General features: G+C 37.0%; 1 protein-coding gene across 2 annotated transcripts in view; it reads right to left on the bottom strand.

The window, feature by feature from the left end:
- The window catches only part of LOC140136764 (uncharacterized), a 127,249-nt gene that overhangs the window by 97,261 nt on the left and 2,261 nt on the right, over positions 1-27,727 (bottom strand). The window contains exons 1-3 of one of the 2 annotated variants that reach the window (XM_072158350.1): positions 27,290-27,542; positions 14,111-14,189; positions 12,195-12,244 (exon numbers count right to left, since the gene is read on the bottom strand). In XM_072158350.1, the coding sequence (XP_072014451.1) occupies positions 12,195-12,244; positions 14,111-14,189; positions 27,290-27,476 (316 nt within the window). In that variant the 5' untranslated portion in view covers positions 27,477-27,542. Of the gene's footprint in view, positions 1-12,194; positions 12,245-14,110; positions 14,190-27,289; positions 27,543-27,727 lie in introns of those variants that run through there. The other variant, XM_072158351.1, reaches the window with a different exon arrangement.

Below are 27,727 nucleotides of genomic sequence, written 5' to 3'. Positions count from 1 at the left end.
ACATATACATTGAGTAACATCAATTCCGTGTAAATGTGCCGTCTCTGTGCTGTTTTTTTTTTGGCTGATATATTTTTTGAAGTTATTTTGTTTTATACCGGAAGTGACCTTTGACCCCAAATAAAATATACCACATATACACTGGCTAACCACAATTCATGTGTGAACATACCGTCACTCTCCTACGTTTTTCTAAGCTAATAAAAGTTCTTGAAGGTTTTATCAGGTGGTGGCCGCATTGCCTTCTCTAAATTCAATAAATTTTCATCGTCAACCGTGTAATTGAATGTGATTATTTTGAAATTTTAAAACGCTTGAAATATCACAAACAAATAGGCCTATGTTGATAAATAATATAAATACAAGATAAAACCGTTGGGGTTCGATAATGAACCCCACAAAACTAACCGACTATATTGGAAAATGCCATACGGCCGAGCGGTTTCACAAGTCCGGCTCGATCATGTCATCCGCCGCCCGGGTTTTATACCGCAAATGACCCCTGAGCTTTGACCCCAAATCTGTGTACACCACATAGACACTGGGGAATAACAATGCATGTGTGCAAGTGGCGTCACTGTCCTACGTATAATTTGTGGGACAAGATGCATTTTGAGTTGAAAATCGCGTTTTGGACTCCTATGACCCCTGCGTGACCTTTGACCCCACGAGTTTCATGTGTGATGTAGGGGCACGGTGGTCAAAATGGACGTGAGTGCTAGAGCAAATGTAATGGTTGAAAGAAAGAAAGAAAGAAAGAAAGAAAGAAAGAAAGAAAGAAAGAAAGAAAGAAAGAAAGAAAGAAAGAAAGAAAGAAAGAAAGAAAGAAAGAAAGAAAGAAAAAAGAAAGAAAGAAAGAAAGAAAGAAAGAAAGAAAGAAAGAAAGAAAGAAAGAAAGAAGAACCTGTAAGAAAAAGAACATAGCGGTAAAAAGAATGCACTGCGCCTGAAGGCGGCAGTGCAAATCGCGGCTTTTCTTTTATTGATGTAGGGGCACGGTGGTCAAAATGGACGTGAGTGCTAGAGCAAATGTAATGGTTGAAAGAAAGAAAGAAAGAAAGAAAGAAAGAAAGAAAGAAAGAAAGAAAGAAAGAAAGAAAGAAAGAAAGAAAGAAAGAAAGAAAGAAAGAAAGAAAGAAAGAAAGAAAGAAAGAAAGAAAGAAAGAAAGAAGAACCTGTAAGAAAAAGAACATAGCGGAAAAAAAATGCACTGCGCCTGAAGGCGGCAGTGCAAATCGCGGCTTTTCTCAACATGCTCAAGGAAACCTTTGAAGACCAAATAATTCATTTATTTATTTATTTGCGATATATTAGTAAAGGGAGTCCAGAACAGTGAAAAAGCACTGCTTAAATATAATAGTTTTATAAAAATTATTTGTTTTTTAATTTTTTATTTGAAATCAGCCGTATTTTTATAGGTAAATGCTACATGAAGGATTTCAACGCTAATATAAATACATATACACTTAATGATGAGCACATCAAATCATTTGGGTATTAAACGTATATACAGGGTAAGTTAAAAAATGCAATAGGTAAACGAATCAATATTCACACAAGGGCCAAGTTGAACTTTCCCATTATTTGTTTGTTAGGGACCTAATAATGTAAATAATGCTTTTTAAAACATACTTTAGGTGATTTTAGATAATATTTTTCAGTAAAACGCCTTTACTAGAGATTTTCGCTCATTATTTTTCCATGGGCATAAAAAATTCCTCATTGCGTGGAGCCTTTTTTCTAAAGACGCAGCAAACTCTTCACCACAAAATAAACTACATAAAGAAAGTGCGATTATCTTCCGTGGCTTATCCAGAATGTCATGCTGCATCAGAATCTTGGAATTGAAGACCTGAGCACAAGAAGACCGTAAGTCCACTTGGCCCCTTAACATGTATACACTCAAGTTGCGTATAGTTTCGTATAGTTTGGTAATGCTTTATACATGTTCGTGAGCAAAACAAATCTTTCACAACCTTTCATGATGTTTTCACATGGAACATGTGTTAAACATTATAAAACCGTAAGAAACTATACATAACTAGTGTATTCATGTTGAGGCCAAGTGGACTTACGGTCTTCTTGCGCTCAGGTCTTCAATTGTCGAAATTATAGCATTTTGACTATTCCAGGTTTCTGACGCAGCCTGTCAAAAACTTGGAATTGTCGAAATTCTGGATTTGCGACAGTTCAGGCTTGTGGCGTAGACTGTCAAAAACTCTTATTTATTCATTTATTAATTTTTCTGACAAACTATTATATAATTTTCAATTCTTAACCTGCATGGACAATATCAACATCTACCATACTGATATACATATATTTTGTAGCTATTTTTAACACAGATTTTCTTGTCTTTATCAATTTTTCATCTATTTCTGCTTTTCACATGGTAATTTTTATTCTATACACCATTTTTGTTATTGATCACTTCGTTGTTTGTTGGCGGCGTTTGGCTCTGCTAACTCCAAATTAGGCCGAGCAGAAAACTGAAAGCATGTAAATTACATACGCCCAATATGCAAAGTTAATTAGCCACGTAAATATAAGGACTATCTAGCTGAGACTTGTTACGTTTCATTATATAGTACAAGAACAATAAAAGCAATTTGCTGAATTTAATCCGCATAATTAATTAGGGTTAATTTCTTGAAAAAACTAAAATGAACTCTTATAGCCTCTAATCATTCAGATTGAAATTATCAAAATCCTATTGGAGTTAGCAGAGCCAAACGCCGCCAACGGCAACGAAGTGTTTGATACTACATCATCATCAAGAGGTTCTCTACGCATCATGTCCTGCGATAGAGTTTCAGTATCAAGTTGATACTTAAAACCAAGTACATCAGTCGTAAGCTTTGCGGCAAATTCCATCTGCAGAAACATTCACACTGATGTACAATCAACGGTCTTGGAGGAAATCCTTATCTAGCCACATCTTGTGAAACCACTTATCGCCCGTGGGCATCCAGTGCGATAAACCTTGTTATAAACGTTCTCCGCTATCACCAGGTTTGCCAAATTTCACGACAATCAACGTGCCCCAGGCGCTACCACTAGGGGCGCCAAAATCGGCCTCACTTAATTGCCATTCCCACACCCCAACGTCTAAAATATTCTCTGGGTGGGGTAGGTGCGCCAATTTTGTTTCTTGCCCTGTGCGCTACCAACCCTACTTACGCCACTGACGACAATTCCTAACAGCTAGTACTTTCTGATGTAAATAATCATTATACAGTACCTTTCACCCGCTTCAGTTAGAGTAATATTCAAACCTCACAGTTTCCATTTTAAGTCATTAAGCGAAATACAAATACATACCAACTCATTTATCTTTCTATCACCTTTTCTAAATGTATGTATTGTAAGAATATTATTATTACACTTTTCTTTTTACTTACACCATACCCAACAATAATGCGAATAACAATAGTTTTCTTAATAAAGAACGAGGTGTATGCCTACCTCTACTAATACATGTGCATTGACTATTGTCTTTAAATATAGTTTGTCCAAATCCTTAAGGTGGTACTATACCACCTGATAATTTTTTTACTAACTTTGCATTTTTCTCAAAAATAATTACACACTGGTAACAAACGTTATGTATTCGATTATAGGGGCAAGGAATCCAATTACTTCACTGCAATTTCAGTGATTAAAGACAAGTGGTTCATTATATATGTTACGAAATGAGATACCTTCTAACGGTACCTTTTTTCTTATCATAAATAACGTACCGCTTGTCTTGAGTCACTTAAATTCCAGTTTAATAACTGTATTCATTGCCACTATAATATACATAACCTTTGTTACCAGCGTGTAATTAATTTTGAGAAAAATGAAAAACCGGTCACAACATTTATCAGGGGGTGTAGTACCCCCTTAAGCGAAAATACAAATCTACATACAACCATGTCATTTCTCGTTCTATCACCTTTTCTACATTGTATGTGTACATATTGTAAAAAATAGTATTATTACACTTTTTTACATAATTATTACAAGTTTGCATTGGTATGTTTAAACACAATTTGAGCAAATTTTAAAATTGACCCTGTACAGACTTTGATGACATTTTCCCGCCAAAAGATACTCCGGTTCAATCGTGCCGGCTTTCTATCTAAAATACATCCCAAAATATCCTTTAATAATTTAACAAGAACTTGAAAACCAAGTTATAACAGCTTTTTATCATGAAAACGACTCGGAACATTGGGTTGGGACAATCATCTGCAACTTATCCTCCCCGAGTTACAAGCAAAGATTTTTTGGGCTCTACAAGCGGTATATATGGTCAATTCCAGCGAAAGCGGGACAAAATTCTCTCTATGTTAACTTTCCACTTTAAAATGTCATTAATAAAGGAAATCACGTTATTGATGGAGCATATCATGTCACGTCCAATGTGCTCTCTTTGTGCATATAGGCATTACTAGCAAGTCATACCAGGGGACAAGTTATGATAGCTTAAATGAATTGGCGTTACCCACGAATTCAAAGATAAAGCACCATATATGTCATTGAATGTCCTTCAATCAAAATGAAATTATTACCGTTAGAAAGATGTTTGCATGATCTCTCATCATATGTAAAACGATTGAATTCCACCAAAGTTTGTTGACTCTAGAGGCCATTAAGTCAATTTGGCTAATAATTTTGTTACCCGCGTATCAAAAATAAAATGATCGTTCTGAAAAATGTTAAGTGAATATGCCATAAATGACTATATCATGAAACGAAGATTCGTTCTATAATTCTGAGGTCCAAGTGATTATTTTATTCAAATACGTTTTACCCATAAAATTCCATAAAATAAAATTTGACGTTACCCACGTATCAACTGTTACCCACGAGTCCAGCAAATATAATTGCCATAACTTAAATTAACATTTAATGACTTTGGACACTGAATTTAGTTTGACAAGCGCTTAAAATTATAAATCATAAAAATACGTTCACCGCTTTAAAAAAGAATCTACGACGGTTTAAACTTTTGTTACCCACGAATCCCGAATAGATGCTAACCTTGAAAAATAAGGAGATTGTTTATTTTAAGTTTAAATCAGCACATATTCAAGCCATGGGTATGCTATAATTTTGACAGTACTTACAGTTTATACACCTAAGAAACGCAAACCCCAAACGGTACTATAGTACTTATAGCTTTACCCACGAATTCGGCGTTACCCACGAATCCAAGGATTTACTCGTAAATTATATGTTTCTTATGCATCTTAACATTTTGAAAACATGCGAAATAGGTTCCAAAACAGTCCTGTTTAATAGCGTTCTCTTGAAGGTATACTGAAGCTGTATCATGAAGTTTTGATTGATTATCCTAAATTACCATTTTTTGTGTAAATGCAATTGGTTAGAGAGACTGGAATCATTGAAACACAATGGAGGAATAACCGCAAGGTGGTTTCCAACCTTCTGTAATATTTTCTATTTTGCCGCTTACCAATACATACCTTCAAATATGTGTTACCCACGAACATTTTGGTTACCCACGAATCCCTACTTAAATTATAGTTAACAATGTATTGATAGTGTTTTAGTTCATAGGAACTGTCAAACACGAGTTAATAGAATTTTGCTGCTTGAAAATATGGAATGATTTTACTAAAATAATAATATAAAACTGTTTGCTCTGTCTATTTAAATTTGGCAACTTCATTATTCTCAAAATTTTATACCCAAAATGCCATAATGATCCATTCTAAATATTCCATGTAGTCTGTATTTTGATTAAAATTCATTTTAGTGCCATTGCAGCCTGAATTATTGACATACGGAAAAGTATTTTTTATTTTTATTAAAAAATTTATAGGAATTGCTATTTTCCAGACGCTGTTACCCACGAATCCATCCGAGATCCTCATCCTGCGACGAGATACAAAATCTAACTTTATATTTATATGAAGCATTTATTCTAATCTTTCGAAATAATACAGTAATGTTAAATGACAGCCACTTTGGAAAGAGTTCAAAGAATTGACACAATCTTAACTGTACACCTGGTTCTTTCTTAAAATTTGTAATAACCACAATATTTCTTTGTAGATATATGTAATAAAATTCTATTTTACGTTCAAAGTCTTCACCGATTTCTAGTGTATATGAGTCACACATAAAATATTGAAAGATATTAAAGAAAGTGAAATTTTATGGCGTACAACAGGTGAAAAATGCTTGAATTCGTGGGTAACATGCATATGCGCATTTAACACTTTATTTGGTCTAGCAAGAAAAGTTATTTTTCAATCCGATGGCAATTCCACCTGATGATTCACTAGACATGATCGTCTCATTTGATGAGAAGTCTGGAATTGAAAAGGAAAACATTTTCAAAATGGCCCCCAGAGAGAATTTTGGCCCGCTTTGGCTGGAATTGAACATATATATCTCCCTGCTTCTACTTCGATTTCTATTACAAATTTATTGTAATCATAATTTACAGACCAATACAGATGTCTTCAGGGTCATATCCGGGTTGGTGACCTGTACAAATAAAATAAAAGATAATGAATAAGAATAATGTTATTGTATATTATAATAAAATACATAATGATCACCCACACTTGGCATAATTTGTAACAAAATTGTGTGTGTGTGTGGGGGGGGGGGGGAGTTCGTCTTTGACTTACATAACTGCTGGTCCGTGACTTTCCAATTAAAGCACCGCGTCGCATCTATTCATGTATGTTGTTTGCAAGCTATTCTACCTTGGCTTCCTCTTGGAAGAGTGAAATCCTGGTGATAGACTTGGTTTGGTAATCTATCAACAGTTATCCTGATAACATGGCCAAACCGCAAGTAATTTGAACACAACACAGCTTCTGTTATATTTGTTGCCATTAAGCTAGGCACTCATCTACTCTTTTCTCATCATATCTATCAACGATACATCACGTATGGAGCGGAGTGTGCTTAGATCTTATGCGGGTTCACGAATCTGCTCCATATGTTGCAATTGGTAGTGCATGTTTTAGAGTATTATAGATCTATCTATCTTGGTTCCTCATAAGGTTATGGTGGGATCAGATTGTAAGTGTCTTTACATCTTCCTCCACGGAAGGAATATTGGTCCTCAGGAGTACAAACAAGCTGTTGGATTTTATCAACTGGTGCAGCATTGACGATGATATCCCGAGGGTCTTTTATACTATTGCATTTACTTTGGTTGATCTCCATACTTCATTTCTTGCATGCTCTATCCCATTCATCTTGGCAATTTGGAGCTTGTCAAAAAGCACATCCGCGTTAATTTGTTCATAACAAACTACAGGTAAAGGTTGAATTAGGTTGGTGACTGTAGGCATTCTTGCCTTACACTAACTTCAACTTTAAACCACTCATATTATAGATCTGTTCATTGATGATTATAGCACACTTGATCTGATGGCACATGACTTCGATGAGATCAATTAGTTTGTTATCAACTCCTTTATCTTTATGTTACACCCCACCCCAAGATTTTTTATCCGTCATAAAAACGCACGCGTTTACGCCCAAACTACCTTAGCTAATCGTAGATCCATCGTTTGCGCTCATTTTAGTGATACAGTTTGTACCCCATCACCGTACCCGGGGATAGTACCACCCATCAACGATGACAATCAGAGATTTTCATTTTGCTCTTGTAAAATAATTCCAAGAGCTTTTTAATTAATCAGGTGAAAATCAGGAACCTTGAAAACGAATACGAAGTGCAGAGAATGGAATTAATAAATGTGATAATATTACATAAACACATCAACAGCACTAGGCACCCATTCGATGATGCCAAAGCCTTTATTCGTTACGTATTAAAACGCCCAGTCGGATATATTTCACACCTCACTGCCAAACACAAGTCACCCAATTTTGAAAACTGGGCGTTGAAAGTTCACTCTCATGAATATTGCTTGGCATCCTTTTCCAGTATGTCAGCGCTCAAATCGGACACAATAGATGAATAGATGCTGCACTCCGTTTGGTTTGACTGAACAACTTTATTTACAATTTAACCCTTAAGGACTGTGTAATTATGAGCCCTGTGGAGGGTAAAATGGGGGAGGGGAGCAATTTTTGGCAAGCCGATAGTGGAGCAAGCAGTTTTTGGCACACATTCATGGGGCACCTTTCAAATAAAACGCCAGGAAAACAGTACGGAAACGCCAAAAATTCGGCATGTCCAAATTTGGGCAAAGATTTGTTGGCCGGCCGAGAGGGGGGTGCAAGCATATTTGGAACACCGTTTGGAAATGTTAGCCCCCCCGATTATTTATCGCACAGCCCTTACACGATCTTTGACCCTTATAAGCTTACCGTGCGTAACTTTGAGGTCATTACATATCTCATGGTATTCCTTGCTTGCCAGCAGTTTAGCTTGGGCTGGATTCCACCAATCGATGAGTTTCGAGTCGAACCGAGTCATCATAGCGGCGCCGCCGACAGGACAAGCCTGAAGTGTATACTCGTCTACGTCTGTCCTTCCTCGGAACAAGAGGGCTTCCGAAAATAAAGCATCTACCTATACAGACGAATAAAATAGCAGTGAGTCTGACAGAACTGTAGGCTACTCTGGAAAAATATGTTTCTTAAAAACCAAAATTACCCGCACTTGAAATCGTGCTATGTGTGCGCTGTAATACATAAGCTTCCTTTTTTTCTCATTTTCGTTTTATTTCAATTTAACAGCTTCAATTGACCTTTGCATAATATACTATACAATCACATTTTTGTTTCAAAGTAAAATAGTAGTAATGAACATGCTATCAGAGGCACTTTACTTGGTTTCCGTTAATGCTCAGGTTCAAAGGTCATGGCCAATATTATCTAAAGGTTGATTGGTGTCACACCTCACACCACCCTACGATACGGCATGCAAAAAAATCGTAGCCCGATTTTCCTTGATTGATAATTTTCAAAAAGGAAACACAAGGTCATGAAGGAAAAGGAAACACAGGCCATCTTGAAATATGAACCATATCCAACAAACCGGGTATTTCTAAATAGTTACTAATTGAATGACTAATTAAATGACCAATTTCTAATCGAAGATCTGATTTTAGATTAATAATTAGTCAATAGTTAGTCATTTGTTTAGTCATTCAATTGGCAATCAATTAGTAATTCATGTTAATGACTATTTTTAAATAGCACGGTAAATCACGAAGTCATAAGATTCACCATGTTAGTCATGTAAGTTCTTATTCTGTACAAATTTAATTATAAGTCATGAAAAATATATTGAAATGATGCAAATTAAAGTGAAATGCTATTAGCATTACAAATACATCATTTCAGCATTATTTTTCTTGAATAACATAATTATATAGGCAATATCTTATATTTTTTGACTAATTAATTTTTACTGTCCAGGAACTGTTTTTTGGTGTTTTTATTTTTGTTTTGTTTTGTTTTTTGGCCATTGCGCTTTTTATGTCACTAGTATATATTTTTGGTTAAAAAGCCTGTTTACAGAAGTCGCTGAAAATTCACTCTAAAATCTGCCAAAATGGGTTATTCCAATTCACCCCCTATAGGAGACATGACTTTAATCTCCCAAACAGTGGGGTGTATATTTCAAATAGAGTTACCCATTCAAGTAACCAAACTCACGCCCCCTTTGCGGGAAATTAAGGTCATGCACCTCGGGTGTCTTTGATATGATGTGTATGGATTTCAACTGGAATATCCTATTTATACCGATTTAATATGAAACTGTGGGAACCCACTGCGGATCTCGGAATAAAGACGAATTCATTATTCTCACCGTTTCGGCTTTCAGCCAGTCGAAACACTGCTCAGCTACGCAATGTCGTATGTTTTCTGGTGGAAGTACTGCTCCCTGAAGATAGTAAATGGATACAAAAATTATTACAAGCCTGAAGCTATGAAGTTAAGTATTAAGTTGAATCTTTAAAAAAGATGTTGTGTAAAGTTTAATTTCAATCCCATTTAAATGATAATAACGCATGATAGCCATTTACGGACGCACCATTTGATTCTCAGGGGGTTGTGGAAGTTTGGGCCAGGCGGAATTAAAAACTTTATCGCTGTCAAAGGCGGCTTTATTCATTATTATCTTCTCAGAATCTTCCTTCCTATACTTTGTACAGAGTTGAAGTTTTGTACTCAAAACTTGGACTGTGTTGGATAGGCTCACGTTTTGCCCCAACATTTTGTTTTCTACATTTTTTCCACATCTTTAATCAAAAATCACATTTTTGATTAAAAATCATATTTTGGACCAAAAATCAAATGAAAACATAATAATGATAAAATTGGATGTTTTTTCACCAAATACAAAATTTATTGGTCTCGAACAATAAATTTGTGTATTGGGTTTAAACCATCCAATTTTATATCAAAATTGGATGGGATTTTTTTTTGTACTCCTCAGCGAGGCAAATGTCTCATAAGTGGGCGGATTTTTTTCCTAAAAACTCCCTATGAAAATCAAATGCGTACGTCATCGGGGCAGGTACACCTACCACCTGTTTTTTACACCTACTTACAACAATTCCTTCAGCCTTTGCAAGGCAGTGTTCATCACCAACTGCTCCGTCGAAGAAACCAATGGTCTTTCCGGTTAGATTTTGCCAGTCAAACTTCTTGGGATTTCCTGGTAGCGTGACAAATGCATGTTGCGGGGTTTTGGTAAATTGATCGGAAAAGGCGAAGGTACGTTGCCGCTCAGGCGAAACTCGATATGCTAAAATAATATTAGACAAGAATAAATAACTATATGAATAAAGAGAAGGAGAAGTGACGTAGTCAGCTTTTTGATAGGGGGGGAGCCGACTGGGAGGGGCGGAGGAGTGCAACAATTGGAAATGTACCGACGGCCTAAAGATTTCGATAGTAAATGGTGTCGTCTAAAAAATCCCAAGGCGTCCCGTTGACCTGGCCTCATAATTACCAAATGATTACTTTACTGACAAGAGTGGTGGCGGAAGCTTGAATTTAAGGAGGTGATCATAATAATTTAGTACCGATTTTACTAGTTCAGACTATTTCATCTCAAAATTAATTTTGGATTTTTTTAGGGGGCCCAAAACAAAGTGTAGCGCAACTATTGCTTTGATTTTTTCTTTTAGGAATTTTAGGGGGAGGGGAAGGACGTTTCCCCATGGAAACAAAATGGGTGGGGGCATTCGTGTCCCCCTTGCGCGAAATTTTGCTATTTTAATGCCAAGTAAATTCGACTGTGAGAGCAATCTTTTATTGGCATGTGGCGAAATGTGCCGAAGAGTAGCGATGTCGACGGGCCATTGGCTAGGAGGAGCAGGAGGAGCATGAGGAGAAGATGAGGAGAAGATGAGGAGAAGATGAGGAGGAGCAGGAGGAGCATCAACATCTAGAGTTCAAGATTACATTTACTCGGAGGGGGGGGCACATCATAATTTTTTCGGAAATTTGAGAAGCTGTGCTGTTTTTAGAAGCTGACTCCGTCAGCATATTGCAGGCCCGTAGATCTTACAGTCTTTCTACCAATAGGTTTGCCTAGGCGTATATTTTGTGGGCTAAGGCCTACAATACGCCACGGAACAATAATTATGTCCCCCTGACAACTAACCCCTGATACGCCCCTGAATTGTACATGTTATATTATATCTTACCACCGCACGCGTCATACCACCCTGCCATCAACCCATCCCCTCCTCGTGATGTCTCTCCAGACTTGTGGTACCAACAATTTGTCCAGACGTCGGCCACAATCTTACAATTCTTGTTGGCTAATCTGCAAACTGTTACAAAAACGATTCTATTAAAAATAGGGATTTTGCTGGACAAAGTTCACATACTGTATAAGTGCAATCATATACACATTACTTAAATATATTTAATTCAAAACCAGATATGGAGAATTGGTGGCAAAACGTTTAATAGTATCTGAAACTGTCGTATAATTTTATGATCAGTTTAAGATCATTTGTAAACTGACGATATATGGAGCTATACGGCAGTTTAGTAAGGGGTAAGACCAGGTTAATTCATCGGTCTTACTGATTTGAAAATAATCTAACTGACATTGGTTTAACTTTGAAACTTTTAACTAGCCAAAATAGGACGCCCTCTAGGACATTTTGGATTGAACTAGCCAAATGGCTAGTTGCCATTTAGCCATTCTTTCTCAATTATTATATTTTCTTTCTTTTTTTTAATTTAGAAAGTTAATAGATCGAGTGATTTGACTTTACCTGCATTCATAATATCCGGAGAAAATCCTTCCAGCTTGCCAGTTTCGCTTCTGTATATTGGGAAGAAGAAAGAAAAGCAAGTGCAAAGAGTTTACGGGAGTAACGTGGCAAGATGTGTCTTCACTTTCAGCTTCGAGGGCGCACTGCCATTTGAAGGGGTGTTTACGGTTCAGTGCGTTAAAACAAGAAAAGACTCAGGTCCAGCGTTTGAAATAAGGTGAGTCCTTGCGTTAAATATCCGTGAAAGTAGGCACGGACCCGCAAATTTCCTACGGTATGGGTCCGTGTGACCCTTAAAAATTGAACCAACCAAACAGCAGAAAATCTTAGTTTTGTTGTTCCACTGGAAAATTTGGTTCACATAATACATCCAGTTCCCTGAGTACACTTTCATTTTTAGTTTCCCATTAAGTTTTCAACCCGGGTTTTCAATTTTTTTACAATCTACATACCGTGATCGCCGTAGCTAATTATCTCTCAAGCAGAAGGTATCTGGAATATTGTTTCTATAGTCTACATCAACATTTAATACTTCATAATAGTCGGACCTTTGAAAATTAGCGAGGACCATTGAAATTTCAAAAGTATGGGTCCGGGGTTGGACCCTTGAAAATTGGCGAGAACCCTTGACATTTTAAATGCAACGGTCCGGAGGACCCTTCGATTTTTTTTCTTATTTCAAGGCCTGTTCAGGTCAACCTATGTTGGGTTTTTGATCATTTGGCATCTAAATCATATTAGTTTCACCTGATATTAGTGCATTTAAATGTGAGAGTTCTGATTATGAGAAAATCTACCCGAAATGAGCAATTTTCACATTGAAACTCGTGTAATACAGAAGTTGTGGTATTTAACCATAAGTAATTCCTAATGAAGGTTACTTAATTGCCCGGAAGCTTGATTCAGAATTCTTTATACCAAAAACAATAAAAGAATCAATAGTATCCCCGATCTGCGAGCCAGTCTTTGCTGCGTCATATTTGTTTCTCTGTTATTGATTGTTAGTGTAACCCCAGCAAACACAAAAACGTTTTAAAAACATTTTAAATAAGTTATATTTTGGCTTTTGGTTTAGGTAAAAACGTTTTAATATCATTAAAATGTCGGGTTATATAAAGGTCATGATAACGTTTTAAAACGTTTTGTATGAAAACACACTTCAACAATATTCTAAAATGTTTTCAAAGAATGTTATTGTAAACTATTTTTACAAACATTTTTGCCAAATATTGTGTCAATACTTGAATAACATTATGTTAAAATGTTTGAACCCAGCAAACACAGAAATGTTCTTAAAATGTTTAATTCAAAACCTTTTAATAACATTTAAATGTCGGGTTATACAAAGGTCGTGAAAACGTTTTTAAAACGTTATTGAAAATATTTTGGGCAAACATTTTTCGCAAAATATTTTTTCAACCCCAAAATAACATTATGTTTAGAATGTTTTGTATCAAGTTTTCAAGAATGTTTTTGGAATGTTATTAAAACGTTTTTATACCCTTTACATAACCCGACATTCAGACGTTTTCTGTAAAACATTTTTGTTTGCTGAGCAGTAGATTATCACAAAAAATGTTATTTAAGGTTATGAAAACATTTTATACTCTTAATATACCCTTTATATAACCCGACATTTAAACGTTTTCTGACAACCTTTTATAACCTTTCGCGAATGATGTCGAAAACGTTTTGTGTTTGCTGGGACTTTAGTTCTATTATTTTTTGCAATATGTTTTCAGGCGTAGGTTACTTATCAAACCTTATTGTTGGATTTAATTATTTGTCGTTTTGATGTATTGGTTTTTTTAATGAATTATGGAAATAATAAATTGAATTGATATTGAATTGGGTTGGGTGGAGAGAGGGAGGGGTTGTTGTTTACAATATCTGACAATAATATATAGGATACTTACATATAATACTGATTGTTCGTGGAAACTCCACTGTGTAGCAACCAGACTTTGTCATCTTCGTAATCTTCAGATGTTAAACCTACGAATAATAGCATGAATAGACGTGTTAATGTAGCAACATTTGTACATGAAATGAACTCTGCGTTGCAAACTTCAACCGTATACAGTTTTATTATGGCTATGTATGCTCATACGTTACGTAACCAAACTATTAAACTTTCAACGGATACTGAAGGAAAATAAATAAATATTGTAAACATCATTAGCATCAGCACTCTGATACATTATTTTTGTGTGCCCAGGCAAAACCGATACGAGGGATACAACATAAAGCATAACGTTAAAAAGATAAGGCAATGTATTGCTCCTTTAAACACTAATACAGGGTGTATCAAAATGATTGGTACCGGGATATGTGGTAGTTTCAAAAATATATCAAAAATATAAAATTGCTAATTAATATAGTTTTTGTACTACAAATAGAAAGGGACATATGTTAACTTATTGATCTAATAATCTGAAGATAATAGGTTGATGCATCTGGGAGCTATTGTCATTTAAACGAAGATCGACGTAATCATGGTTTTACCACAAGATGAATAGGTTAACTGCTTGAACCATTTATTCCATACATGCTCTTAAACAATATTTCACTTCAGTCTACATAACATAAAATTGCTTTACACATACTTTTAGAATATAGTTCCTGAAGTCTCTGCCTTACGACTCTGGCAGTGTGAGGTTAAGTCCTATCTTGAATGAACTTAACACCTGGGATGGGTCCATTCTGTAACTGCGCATATCAAATCTTGAAACATTATTAGTTATAGCATCTTTGCATGGGATCATCCTTGCTCTTAGAAACTGTTTTCTAAATCTTCATTGCACTTCGCCATAGCTTCATGAAACCATACTGAAGTGTCGAATACTGTGGAGCCATCCATTCCAATAACTCTTACCAGGTCTAACCTAACAGACACTGTCTATAGTCCATAACCATTCTACCACACCATCTACTTAGTAATCTCAATGCATCTTATACTACAATTTAAATTACCGCCCTAGAAGGTGTAAATACACAAACCTCTTCCACCCCACATAAATTATATTACAGCTTTGACATTACTTTCGACCAATAACTATTGATTAGAACATTTATATACATCATGAATGAAGAAATAGGCAAGGAAAAAATAAAACATTTCCGAGATTTTCAACATATCATTCTCACAAGGTATTTGTAGTAAAATAGAGCTTTGAAAATGGTGCGCTACGGATCCAGCGTTACGATAAAAAGTGTAAAAACACCTACTTTCCTTTAGAATGATGTACCTTCTGAACGAAATGTGCTATCTTTATGATCTAAAATTCCCAGTAAAGATTAAACTACTATAATTTCAAATATTTAAACAATTAACTCCAAACTGTTACAAAAAATAGTAAAAAAAAATCTGCAAAAATGAGAAGTCGTCGGTACCAATCATTTTGATACACCCTGTATGCATTATATACATATTGTTTGCTAAATAAAAATCCCTTTAAAAGGGAATACCCAGGCCGTACGGAGGTCACATGACTGCACAACCCCCCCCCCCCCGGACTGCCCCACCTTAGCTCCACATAGCTGCAAAGAGGTAGGCAGTGTATGCAGTAAGCCTATATAAAACACAGGTCTTCTGATCAGTCAAGAAGGTGGTTATTCAACCAAAGAACTAGTACTCCACAACTGAGCTATGATTGCTGAATAGGCCTAAGTATATGAACTACCTGTATGCTACTAGCCATACTGGTACTACATGTTGCCCTCTGACTGCAGTCAGAGAACATCAGTCCCCATTATGCCAATATGTTTGTATATAAATGTATATATATGAATGCATGTGGTGTTACTATGCTATAGAACATTTGGCTCAGAGGTCACAGCTAGGATATCAATTTAGCTCAATTTAAACACTCTACAGTCTATGATTTAAAGTAAATGATTTGGTACATGAAGATCAATCAAAACTAATTATGAACTTGTGACGCGTATGACGGCCAGATTTAGTGACCTTCTCTGTCAAACATTGCACAGATTCTGATGTTGAGTATCTGTGATTTGTGTGAGTGAGAATGTTTCACTGGCAAATGCTTAATCAATACTTAATTATTTTGATAAAAGTAGGCCTATATCAAACAGTCTAAGTGGAATAACTTGCATGATGGGAGCAGGAGGATTTTTTACAATTAATTTAGTGTCCGATTATAATAGGTTCCTTCTAATGGTTCCTTCTAATTCAGTCTGTGATGAGAACAACAATGCAATTCAAATCATAGATGTTTAAGAAGTGTGACCTCAGACCAGCCAGCCAGCTAGCCAAGTTCATGAATTAGTGGCCATGGCCATTCACCGGTCAACTTTCATATTGCAACATCATCCCTATATGTCAAAAAATAACTTCACAGGCTACAGAACAGCTGTAGGAATAATTGTCATGGGGACTTGAATGAGGTTAATATTCCACCCATTCCCTGGGTAAAGTCAAGCTCTACTGAATATAGTTTTATGAATTTTGTCTTGGGGAGTGAGGTTAGTTTTTTAGTAGCCTGCAGATCCATTAGATACTCTGCATTATCCTGTAAAATAATTTTAATGAGGACGAAGCAAATGCATTTGGCTACTTCGTTTCAAAGTAGCCAATTTGGGTTCAAAGGACAAGGTCTAAACTGAATGTAATATCACCCAGGGCTGAAGCCTGGGTGAAAAAATATCATATTATGAACTATCAGTACATTAAACACATTATGGTTATAATCGAAGGTCTGCGCAAAAAGTAACTCAGCTGTTATAAATACGCCTATAGATTCAGCACTAAATATTGTTTTCACAATATTTCAACATAAAAAGAAGCATGATATTTACGCACATTTTGATATCCCATTTGTCCAATTTTGTTCAATATTGACAATACAGCAGTGTTTTGAAAGAAAACTACCCCAATTTAAAAGTTGCAGTTATTTGTATGGACTTGAGGTAAGCGCGAAGATAATAGAGAGCTTGCGGAATGAAGTTACTTTAACTTTAACTTTAACGTCTAGAGGATTATAGAGGATTATGTATTCAAAACCACTCTGCCATTAAAGCCGCTTGAAGTTAAAGTTAACGCGAGAATCTATAGTGTGCCGTAAATTATGATGAAATACGTCATACTTTAGAACAATAGTTTGCCTATTTCCTCATAGACTACATAATTACCACTTATGTATTATCTAGTTAATAGACCAATTATTGGAAATCTAATTTGGTTTGGGTAAAAACATGCTACATGTTGATGAAAATTACTGATTGAATTCAATCAAAATAAATTTTGTTCCAAACGTCACACTTGATATAATTTTGTGTGTGCTCATGACGTACACCAAATCAGCTTGCGGAACCAAGTTTTTGGCTTGACTTCAACGCCAAGGGGATTAAGTTCCCGTAAAATGGGCTGGTTTACTTGAGCCAGCAGTGTACGATACTTCTGGAAGAGTAAAGCAGGTGCATAACATTTTTATATATAACATGTCATAGGTTGTGTCTGGTAAGAGAGAGAGAGAGGGGGTAGGGAGGAGGAGAGGGAGGGCATTGGAAGTGGACAGGGAGGTGTTTTGCTGGTAGCCAAGGGGGGGCTCCCCGTGGGACATCTTCTCTTCCTTCTTGACCCTTCCCTTTTGGATGCGGGCCGCCGTGATATTTTACGCTTTTAGGCCTTTTTCTGCCATTTTAAGCCCATTTTGTAAAAACGTTTCCCTTTGAGAATCGGCCCACGCCCTCCTAACAGAAAAACCCTGACAAAATCACTGGGGAGGGGGAAACAGGAGTGCGAGTGGGTAATTATAGGAGGGTCAAGTTTGAGAGAGCGAGTACAGATAGAGGGAGATGGAGGGAAAATAAGGAGAATGTAGGGAAGGGGAAACAGGAGGGAAGGGGAGAGAGATTCAGAAGGAGGGAAAGAAATAAAGAATATGTATTTCATTAGGCTTTGCGAAGTAAATTGGAATATGGAATTGACAAAGCTGACGTGCCTTTATTAAATAATATTATATATATATAGGCCTATAACTATCGTAAGAATATTAATTGAAACGTATAGGGCCTAGCTAGTTTCAAAATAATATGATAAGGAGATTAACGCTGGGTCCCGACATAATCCATGTTGAGTGGTATCGCGAGTTCATTCATGTTTACTCAAACGAAGCTCTTAAGGTACATACATACATACATACATACATCGATTTATATTGCGACGATACAATTTTAGCTCTAGGCGCATTACAATAAGAGAAAACAAAGAAAGAAATAGCAATGACAAGAAATGGATCAAATTGGAAAAAGATGGGTTTTTAAAAGCTTTTTGAAGCTGGCCAGTGTTTGGGCCTCCCTGATGTTGCATGGGAGGTTGTTCCAAATTCGAGGACCAAAGGAAATGAAGGCGTTATCACCAGCTAATTTGATTGTGGGAGGAATGGAGAGCCGTGTAGTATCCATGGAAGAGCGTAAATGACGAGATGTGGTGTAAGAATGAATTCCAGATTGAAGGTAGAGTGGAGCTATGTCATTGACACATTGATATATGATGGTGAGGATCTTGAAGTTGACACGCTCCTTGATGGGCAACCAATGTAAGTCCTTGATGTATGGGGTTATGTGGTCACGACGTTTGAGGCCGTAGATGAGACGCACCGCCCTATTTTGAATACGCTGCAGTTTGGATAAATTGATGTTGGTGGTGCCAGCAAGGAGAGAGTTGCCGTAGTCGAGGCGAGATAATATGAGTGCACGGATGATGTGATGGCATGAGTCTGTATCTAGGAAGCGCCTGACTCGAGCAATATTGCGAAGTTGGAAGTTAAGAGTTTGGCAGAGTCCAGATACATGGTCATTCATGGATAGAGGTGAGTCAAGTTTAACGCCAAGGTTACGAACTGAAGTGGCAGGTTTAATAACAGTATCGCCAACCATAAGATGAAGTGAAGAGGAGACAAGATTGATATTGTGTGGTGAGCCAAATACAATGAACTCGGTCTTGTCCATGTTTAGTTTCAAGTTATTAGATTTCATCCAGTTGCTTAATTCAAGAATGCAGTTTTGCAGACGATCAACAGCCAGCTGAGAATGGGATGGAATTTTTGGATTAAAAGATGTATACACTTGTGTGTCATCAGCGTATATGTGGTACATCAGGCTATGATTTCGGATAATGCTGCCAATCGGGTAGATGTAAACTGTGAATTGAAGCGGTCCCATGATCGATCCTTGGGGGGTACCACAGTCCAGATCGGTATTATCCGAAAAACAGTTTCCAATGCACACACGGCTATGACGATCAGTTATATATGATTTAAACCAGTCTAAAGGCGGACCAGAAACATTAAACGTGGTTTGAAGACGACTGATAAGGGTGGTATGGCTTATCGTATCGAACGCCGCCGTCAGATCGAGCATGGCCATGATGACGACATGATTTTTATCCAGCTCACATAGAATGTCACTTTTAACTTTAAGTAAAGCAGTTTCTGTACTGTGGCCAGTTCGGTAAGCCGACTGATGGTCTTCATACATATGATGTTCATTTAGATAGTCTTTGAATCTTGAGGAAACAATACTTTCGACAACTTTAGCGAGAAACTGAATGTTTGAAATGGGCCGGTAGTTTTTCAGGATATTTGAATCCAAATTATGTTTTTTCAACACAGGTGTAACAATGGCCTCCTTGAATGCATCAGGGAAAATGCCATCTTGCAGAGAAGCATTAACGATCTTAGTAACAATTGGAGAAACAACAGACACATTTTGCTTTAAAATCCAAGTTGGAAGTGGATCAAGATTGCAAGACTTATTTGCAAGTTTGCCGATAACCGTTTCAACCTCATCAACTAACGCAGGGACAAAACAAGTCAATGAGTCTGTTGTTTGACCACTGGATTGAACCATACAGTCATTACCAATACATATATCAATATCAAATTCGGCACTGATTTTATCAATTTTGGATTTAAAAAAGCAAGCAAATTTATCAGCAAGTTCGGCAGCAGATTCATGGATTGGAAGACATTTACCAGATCTGTTTAGAAGGCCGTTAACTGTACTGAAAAGATCTTTACTATTCGCATTGGCCAGTTTGGACTTGAAGAACTTTGTTTTAGCCTGCAAAATAAGATCACTGACATGGTGCACCTGATCCAGATATGCAGAACGATCGTGCTCACAACCAGACTTGCGCCATTTGCGCTCTGATCTCCTGCGCACCCGCTTAGCTTTCCTTATTTCTTCATTGTACCAGGGAAGCCTACAGCGAGCAGCAACAAGTTTTGTTGAAAGAGGAGCATATTTATCAAGCAGGTTGGTACATATGTCAGAAAAACTAGATACAATATTATTAACATTATCAGAGTGAGGTAATTTTGAAAGACTACTGGCAAGATCACCAGCAAACACTTGATTGTCAAAATCACGGAAATTACGCAAGGTACGGTAAGTTTTGGGAAGATCAGGTTTGATATAATCAAGCTTACACGTAACAATAAAGTGGTCAGACATTGGAGGCATTTTGACATCCCAATCAACAATAATATTGATGTCATTGACTCTAGATATTATAAGATCTAATGTGTTACCCAGCTTGTGGGTAGGTTTGGTCACATGTTGATTAAAACCATTAGTACAGAGAGAATTCATAAATTTACAAACCTCTGGTTTAGCAGGACGATTGACATGGATATTTAAATCGCCAAATATAAGAACCTTATTGGCCAAAGATGACACTTCATCTAAGAGGGAATCAAAATCTTTGAGAAAATCATTTGTGCGAAGTTTGTTGACACTGGATGGGTAAGGTCTATAGATGGATATGAGTATTAAACCAGTACGCGAGTCTTTGACGCAAGACAAGGTAGAGTCTTTTGTCTTGAAGTGGGACTAATAACCACTTGACTAAACAAAAGAGAGACATTTGGATGTAGTTGGTAACAAACTCTTACACATGCCCTTCTTTTGAACGCACATTGATACACATGTCCCGAGTTTAAGCAACAAGACGCTGTTGGTACAGAAACCAATCTGACGTTCGCGTTGAAGTGAATTTGAGCAAGAAATCGAATCGATATTTTTGAAGTTGCCGTTAAAGTTCCAGTAACTTCATTCCGCAAACTCTCTATTGACGGGCTTTACGTGTTTGATCGCTTTAAACTGCAACTTTTAAATTCGGGTATTTTTCTGTAATATCACTACTGTGTTGTTAATATTTGAGGGTTGTTACGGTTAGCAACTATCTTAAGGTTGGTCCAAAAATAAGCATTTTAGCCCAAATTGGACCTCACAGATGAATTCATCAAGTCATTTCCATTCTAAAAATGTATACTTTTATATTCTTTAGACTAATAATTTAGCAGTTATGAGGCCCGAAAGTTTCCATAATTCCAGGGTTCAGACCACCCTTAAGCTGTTGCGATTTGGTAGTTCACAGCCTCTTGCGAATGATGGTGATCTTTGCCAACAATTTCATAGCGAGTGCCTAGAAGAATCAGGAAGAATTCCCCGCATTGCGCCCTCTTTTCTCCTACTTTTGAAAATTAGATCGAATTTATTTTGATATGTAAATGTAAAGAAACCTTTAATCGTTAGCTTTAATAAACAAAACAAAAATTATTTCAATCGGCTCACAACTTAAAGGGTAGGCCTAGCCTATAGCAGCATTCATTTATTTCACGACAGATATCATTTATCAGAAGGATAATATATTAAAAATTGAAAATTTAGAAAATACCATAGGAAAATTGCAGAAAACCGCCCCGGCAGCCTCTATCATGGTTGCCCCCACCCTATCCCTGCAACATAGGATGACGCTTGAGTTCATTTTTTCTGTATGGCTGTTTCTATTATTAACCTACGCCCCCCTGGAATCAAGCCTTGAAAAATCCATTATATAACCTTAAAGGTAACGACTCAAGGTTTCTTTACATACCAGAAATAGGAGAAAAAGAAGGCGCAATGAGGGGCCTTCTTTTTTCTTTGGGGGGGGGGGCACCCTGTATAATGATGTCTTAATTATGCTTGCATATACCATGGTTTGGCCAGTTTTGATTATCGTAGCCCTGACTATTGTAGCCATGTATGGTCAAATTGTTCAAATGAGATATCTAGGTGCACTTGTGCCACTCTGCTTTCCGTGAATGTGTGGTACTGGTATCCGGTAGAGCTCATCAGTAGATTATCTACCGATACCTTAGGGAACAACCCAAAGGTTCGATGAAGTCCTGAACTCTAACGTAAGTGTGAAATATCGAAAATTCCAGCCCGTATTTCTAGGGCCGTCGCTTGGGGGATGGGGTTGTGGAGGGGAGTGAGACAATGCTAGAATATGATCACGCTTTTGAACCCTTTACCATGATATGCTAAGGTTATAGGCGGCGGGACTCACAACATCTCACTTTTCTAATTTTTTTCTTTAATATATTATATCAGTGAATTTTAAGACTGTTGTTATTAAAGGGGTCGGTCACACAGTACAGTATTTTTGTAAGAGCACATCAGACATATCGAATTGCATTTTGAATACGAAAAAATGTCCTCCTTATATCAAATAATTTGGATTTTTTGAAATACGCGATATAATACAAATTATATGGCAAATTGTTAAAAACTAAATTTAATAGTCCGAAGTCTACCTACATGCAATGAACTTAATTCTTAGCTATAGAGAGTTCACGAGATCACTGTTCACGAGTCATTAGATCATTGCACAAATACAAAGGAAATTCATATTTCTTCTCATGACCCTAGTAACCATGGAAACCTTTGAAAAAATATTGTATACATATAAATCCCGGAATATGAATCATTCCCTGTTGACAACAATTGACATTATTACATGTCAATAGATTGCAGTACATTCAAATATTTGCCTGCACTGGGCCCAGTGGCGTACCGTGGCCGCCCCAACCCCGGGGGCTGAAGAAAAATTTTGCCTACCCTTCCTTAACAGCCCGAAAAGGTTGACCCAATTTTTTCACTTTCTTTTGAAAAAGTGAAGAGCCAAAAAAAAAAAAAAAAAAAAAAGGTTTCAGGCGCTAGCGCCCTAAAAGCAGCACATTTTCATATATAGTACCATTTTTTCACAATTTTTTATGCTTTATATCAAATTTGTCCGCCCTTCTTTATTTACTAATTCTTTTTGCCGCCCCCTTCGTTTTTGCCGCCCCTGTTTTGGCCGCCCCTTCTTCTTCCGCCGCCCCTTCATTTTGGCCGCGCCCTGCTTTTACCCCGGGGGGCTGGCGCCGTCAAAGCCCCCCCAAAAAAAAATCTGCAAACATTTTTTGACATGTAAATAATTGGAAAACAATTGCAATCGCAATGTACGTTCTGGATTCATATTACTATGTGCTTTCCCGTTATAATAATAGTAGATTTGCATACTAAATATCTCCGAGAGTCTCGCGGGCCGAAAAAAATACGCCGGCGGGCGGCATGTGGCCCGCGGGCCGTAGATTGCCCGCACTTGATCTAAAGCAAGTTACAAATAAATCTGTGTTCTTTATAATGAACATCTCCTGCAACTCAACAATTAGTAAGACTAGTAAACGTATCACACATCAAACAAACTCTATTCATAATACATCTGCAAGCGCGGGTATCCCACGTGATGCGATTTCGTCATCTTATCATGCGAACAGTCAAACTTGGCTGACCAAGTAGATGACCAAGTCTGACATCAGAGGGTCCCTGGTTCTAAACCGCAACAGAGAAAAAACGTTTTCTCTTCTTGCTCCTTCTTTGTTCCTTCCCCCTTGCCAAAATAGGCCTGGTGCATTAGGGTTAAAAAGCAAGCCGACTAAATGCCAGAGTTGTAACGAGTCAAGTCATTTCATGGTCGAGTCGAGTCATTTCTGACAATATCTCGAGTCGAGTCGAGTCAAATGACTCGAGTCACTGTACAATCTCTATGGGGAAAATTTGAAAATCCGAGTCGAGTCATTCCATTTTTGAAAACTCGAGTCTCGAGTCATGACTCGTTACAAGTCTGCTAAATGCATCACCTTGTATTTTATGTTGAGTACGAAATTGATTAAATATAAGCTTTAATTTAATGACAGATTATCATTTTTTCTATATAGTCTAGTATAACAGTCACGGTCACATGTTTCGAAGTCTACCAGACTCCTTTTGTACGCCATTGTTGTTGTGACGATCCTCTGTCTGACTGAGATTGTATTGCCCGTCGTCTCAGTTCGCGATGGTGTCTTGATCCCTGAGCACTATCGCACACTTTATCCACTGATTGTATCTATCTGCCTCTTTACCTATTATCTTAGCTTCTTCCTAGTCTATAATATGACCATTCTCCTGCACATGGTCTGTTATAGCCGATTTATTGTGATGTCTTTCTAATCGCTCGTGTCCGCACATTTTCTCCTGCCTTAACTGCTTCCACCCTGTGTTCTTATACAGGCCTATATTTGAAATATTAAAGTAACATTGACTTGATTTTAAATAATTTTGAAGCAACCACTGTGGAGCGTCGATTTTGAACTGCAGAAAATACTATATATTAAATCCTTAAAACAGACTTTGACGGATGTTTTAACTACATTTGTACCAACGTAATCGGACTTTTGACCCCCCACCCAACGAAAGGACATTCGTTTATAGCACTTCGAACTTTTGGGTTGTTCCCTTAGCACCCTTGTAAATGTTGGTGTTTGTTTTGTATTTTTCTTTCTTTTTTTACATGGACACTTAACATCAAAAACGAAACGAGTCCCGGAAAACTCGATCTGGAGGGTAATGCCAAAGATCATTCTCTGTAGTTGCATGTTAATAAGCTTTAATACAGTGCTAGTTAGTATTATACAAAATGAATCAGCAACAATATTGGAAATAATTTTTGGCGTAGCTAGAATATAAAGTGGATAAGTTTACTATGTTCATTCCGTCTCATTTAGTATATAATTATCATTGCATGAAGTTCAGTGATCATATTAAAAGGCAGTGTAAAGCAGACAGACTTGGAAAACTCCAAAACATTTTCATCTAATAGTGCACAGTTCTTAACCCCAATACATTTTGTACATTCATTGAATGACCTTTGAAAATTTGGGTACAAAACTTATACTCTGTGCAACTTGAGGTAAAAATTTGCACTATGATTGTTTAATTGAGGATATTGGACTATGCCATTGGGATGAGGCCATTGTGGCCCATAGTGTGGAGGTTCTGATTTCAAAATTTAATTTTCTCATTTTCATAATTTACGGTTACATAATGATTTATATGATGTGACTTTGATCACGGTGATGCCTAACGCAGATAGGTTGTAGTCCATTCAATCAAATGTTGTCATCAAGGACATCAGCCTATTTGATCGTAGTGCATTTGTTATGTGTGTGAGACGAACTGTCGCGGTATTGCAATCATGCTTTTGTTTAATGCATTTGAGAAGTCCGCCATATTTACGGTATGATACGTCATATGCACAACCTCTATAAGGTCCGACAGCTATAAATATGGTAAACACAAAAATGTTTTTAAACCGTTTTAAACATGCTATATTTTTGGTTTTGGTTTAGATAAACTGTAAAGTGTGCAGAGGCTTGTGGATCAACATCTATGCGTTGTGCCTGTGCGTTTCGCACTATAAATCACTGCGCTCTTTTTTTTTTATTAAAGAAAACGTTTTGTATGAAAACACACCCCAACAATATGTTTAAAATGTTTTCAAATGTTATTGTAAAATATTTTTACAAACATTTTTTGCTAAATATTTTGTTAACAACATTACGTAAAAAAATCTGTAGTGGTTATCGGCAAATATTTTATGAAAACATTTTATACTTTTTATATGTCCATTCCAAAACCCGACATTTAAGCGTTTTCTGCATGGCAACCTTTTTTAACCTTTTGCAAACTTTTGCAATTTTGCTGGGTATATATAACACATATTAAATATTCAACACACGGGTGCATTAACTATAACTAAAACCTTTGTTGTGATTACTCCAGTGGCGTGGCCAGGAAGTTAGTATTGGTGGGGCAAGCAATTGTCTAGTGAACCGGGAATAGGGAATACCAAATAGGGAATAGATAAAATTTAACTATAATGTATAAACAATAACCCATAACTAATAACAAATTAAATTTAGCATGACAATATTTGTAATCTTTTGCACTGGTGGCAATGTAAGAGACCTATAAATGTCAATTTGTTATTTTAGATACTTCTTATCAGTAAAATGGATAAATGAGTAAACTTTAAACAAGCTGTGGAACATTATATCATAAAACATACTACAAGGTAAGCCTGTAAAGTGATGTTTACAGAGATTTGCTTTAAAATAATAAATCAAGTTATGCATAAGATAGTGTTTTTTGTAAATGTTTTTTTTTGTAAATGTGTAATTTTGCTCAAATTCAATCAGTGGCGTAGCTGGGTTTTCGGAACCTGGGGGAGGGGAGCCTACTAGCATGAGTCCTCGGCCTTCCACTCGCATACATGGCGGCTGCTCGTACACAGCAGAGTGCAACGGCCGTGCGTATAGTATTCTAGATTGGCTCAGGAATCTAAAAAGTTGGGGCGAAAATAGGGAGCAATTTTAACACGCGTTTATTATACCAATATCCTTCCTTGTGGTAACGTACACAGGCAAAAGTGAAGGGTCACATCCAAAATGTGATAAACACGTACTTTGTTTCTTCACCATGCACAATCACTGAGCGCACACAAAAGTGTCTATTGTTGACACGATCTTTTCAACTAAAGCCCGTCATGTAGGCCCAACATCTACTGACGGCAAGCCTCCCCCAATCCCCCACTGGCGACGCCACTGATACGAATATTTATCTTTGGCAAAAAAATATGGTGCTAATGTCAATTTCTAGTTATTAGATACTTCTTATCAGTAAAGAAATTTGTAAAATTTAAACAAAATGTGTAAAAATTTACCACAATTCACAACGTAGACCACCGTCGTGAGCAGGATTTTTTTTTTTTCGGGGCGGGACTGATTTTTTAAAAAGTGCCCTATTTTCATGGGGGAAATTTTGTGAAAAGTGGACTTTCTTCCCAGAATTTGGCCTTTTTTTGACCAAACAAGCGTAAAAAACCTGAATATTTTTGGACTTGTTTTACACCCCCTGCACCCTAACAGCAAATCAAATCTTACCTACGTTCACCACGCTAGGTGATGCTGATGATCCGTTCTGTTTGGACAAACTGACAATGGCAATAACGAAGGCCGCAATGGCAAAACATAACGCAGCAACTAACACTACAAGATACAGTTTACTATTTCCAGCACGCCCCGAATAGTCTTTCATGTACAACTCCTTTTCGGAATTAGCAGGTTCCATGATTGCAGATAGATTGTGTCCTCTTGCATACAATGGTTCTTCTGTCCTGTTACAGCTAAATGCTCTGTCTGAGTGTCTCTTGCGCGTGATCGTGATTTTGAATGTGACGTGACCGTTAATGATGCAAATTTACCCTTGGCTGATAGATTTTCAAAGTATGAAATCACCTACCACTAATTGCAACAGAATCCATTTCACATGCGTTAACCTCCCAAAAGGTCACACAAAAACATACCAAAAGTCCCGGAAAA

The sequence above is a fragment of the Amphiura filiformis genome, chromosome 17 (genome assembly GCF_039555335.1).
Source record: "Amphiura filiformis chromosome 17, Afil_fr2py, whole genome shotgun sequence".
Taxonomy (NCBI): Eukaryota; Metazoa; Echinodermata; class Ophiuroidea; order Amphilepidida; family Amphiuridae; genus Amphiura; species Amphiura filiformis.
The sequence above is the reverse complement of the archived record's forward strand: the minus strand, read 5'-3'. Positions and strand labels throughout refer to the sequence as shown.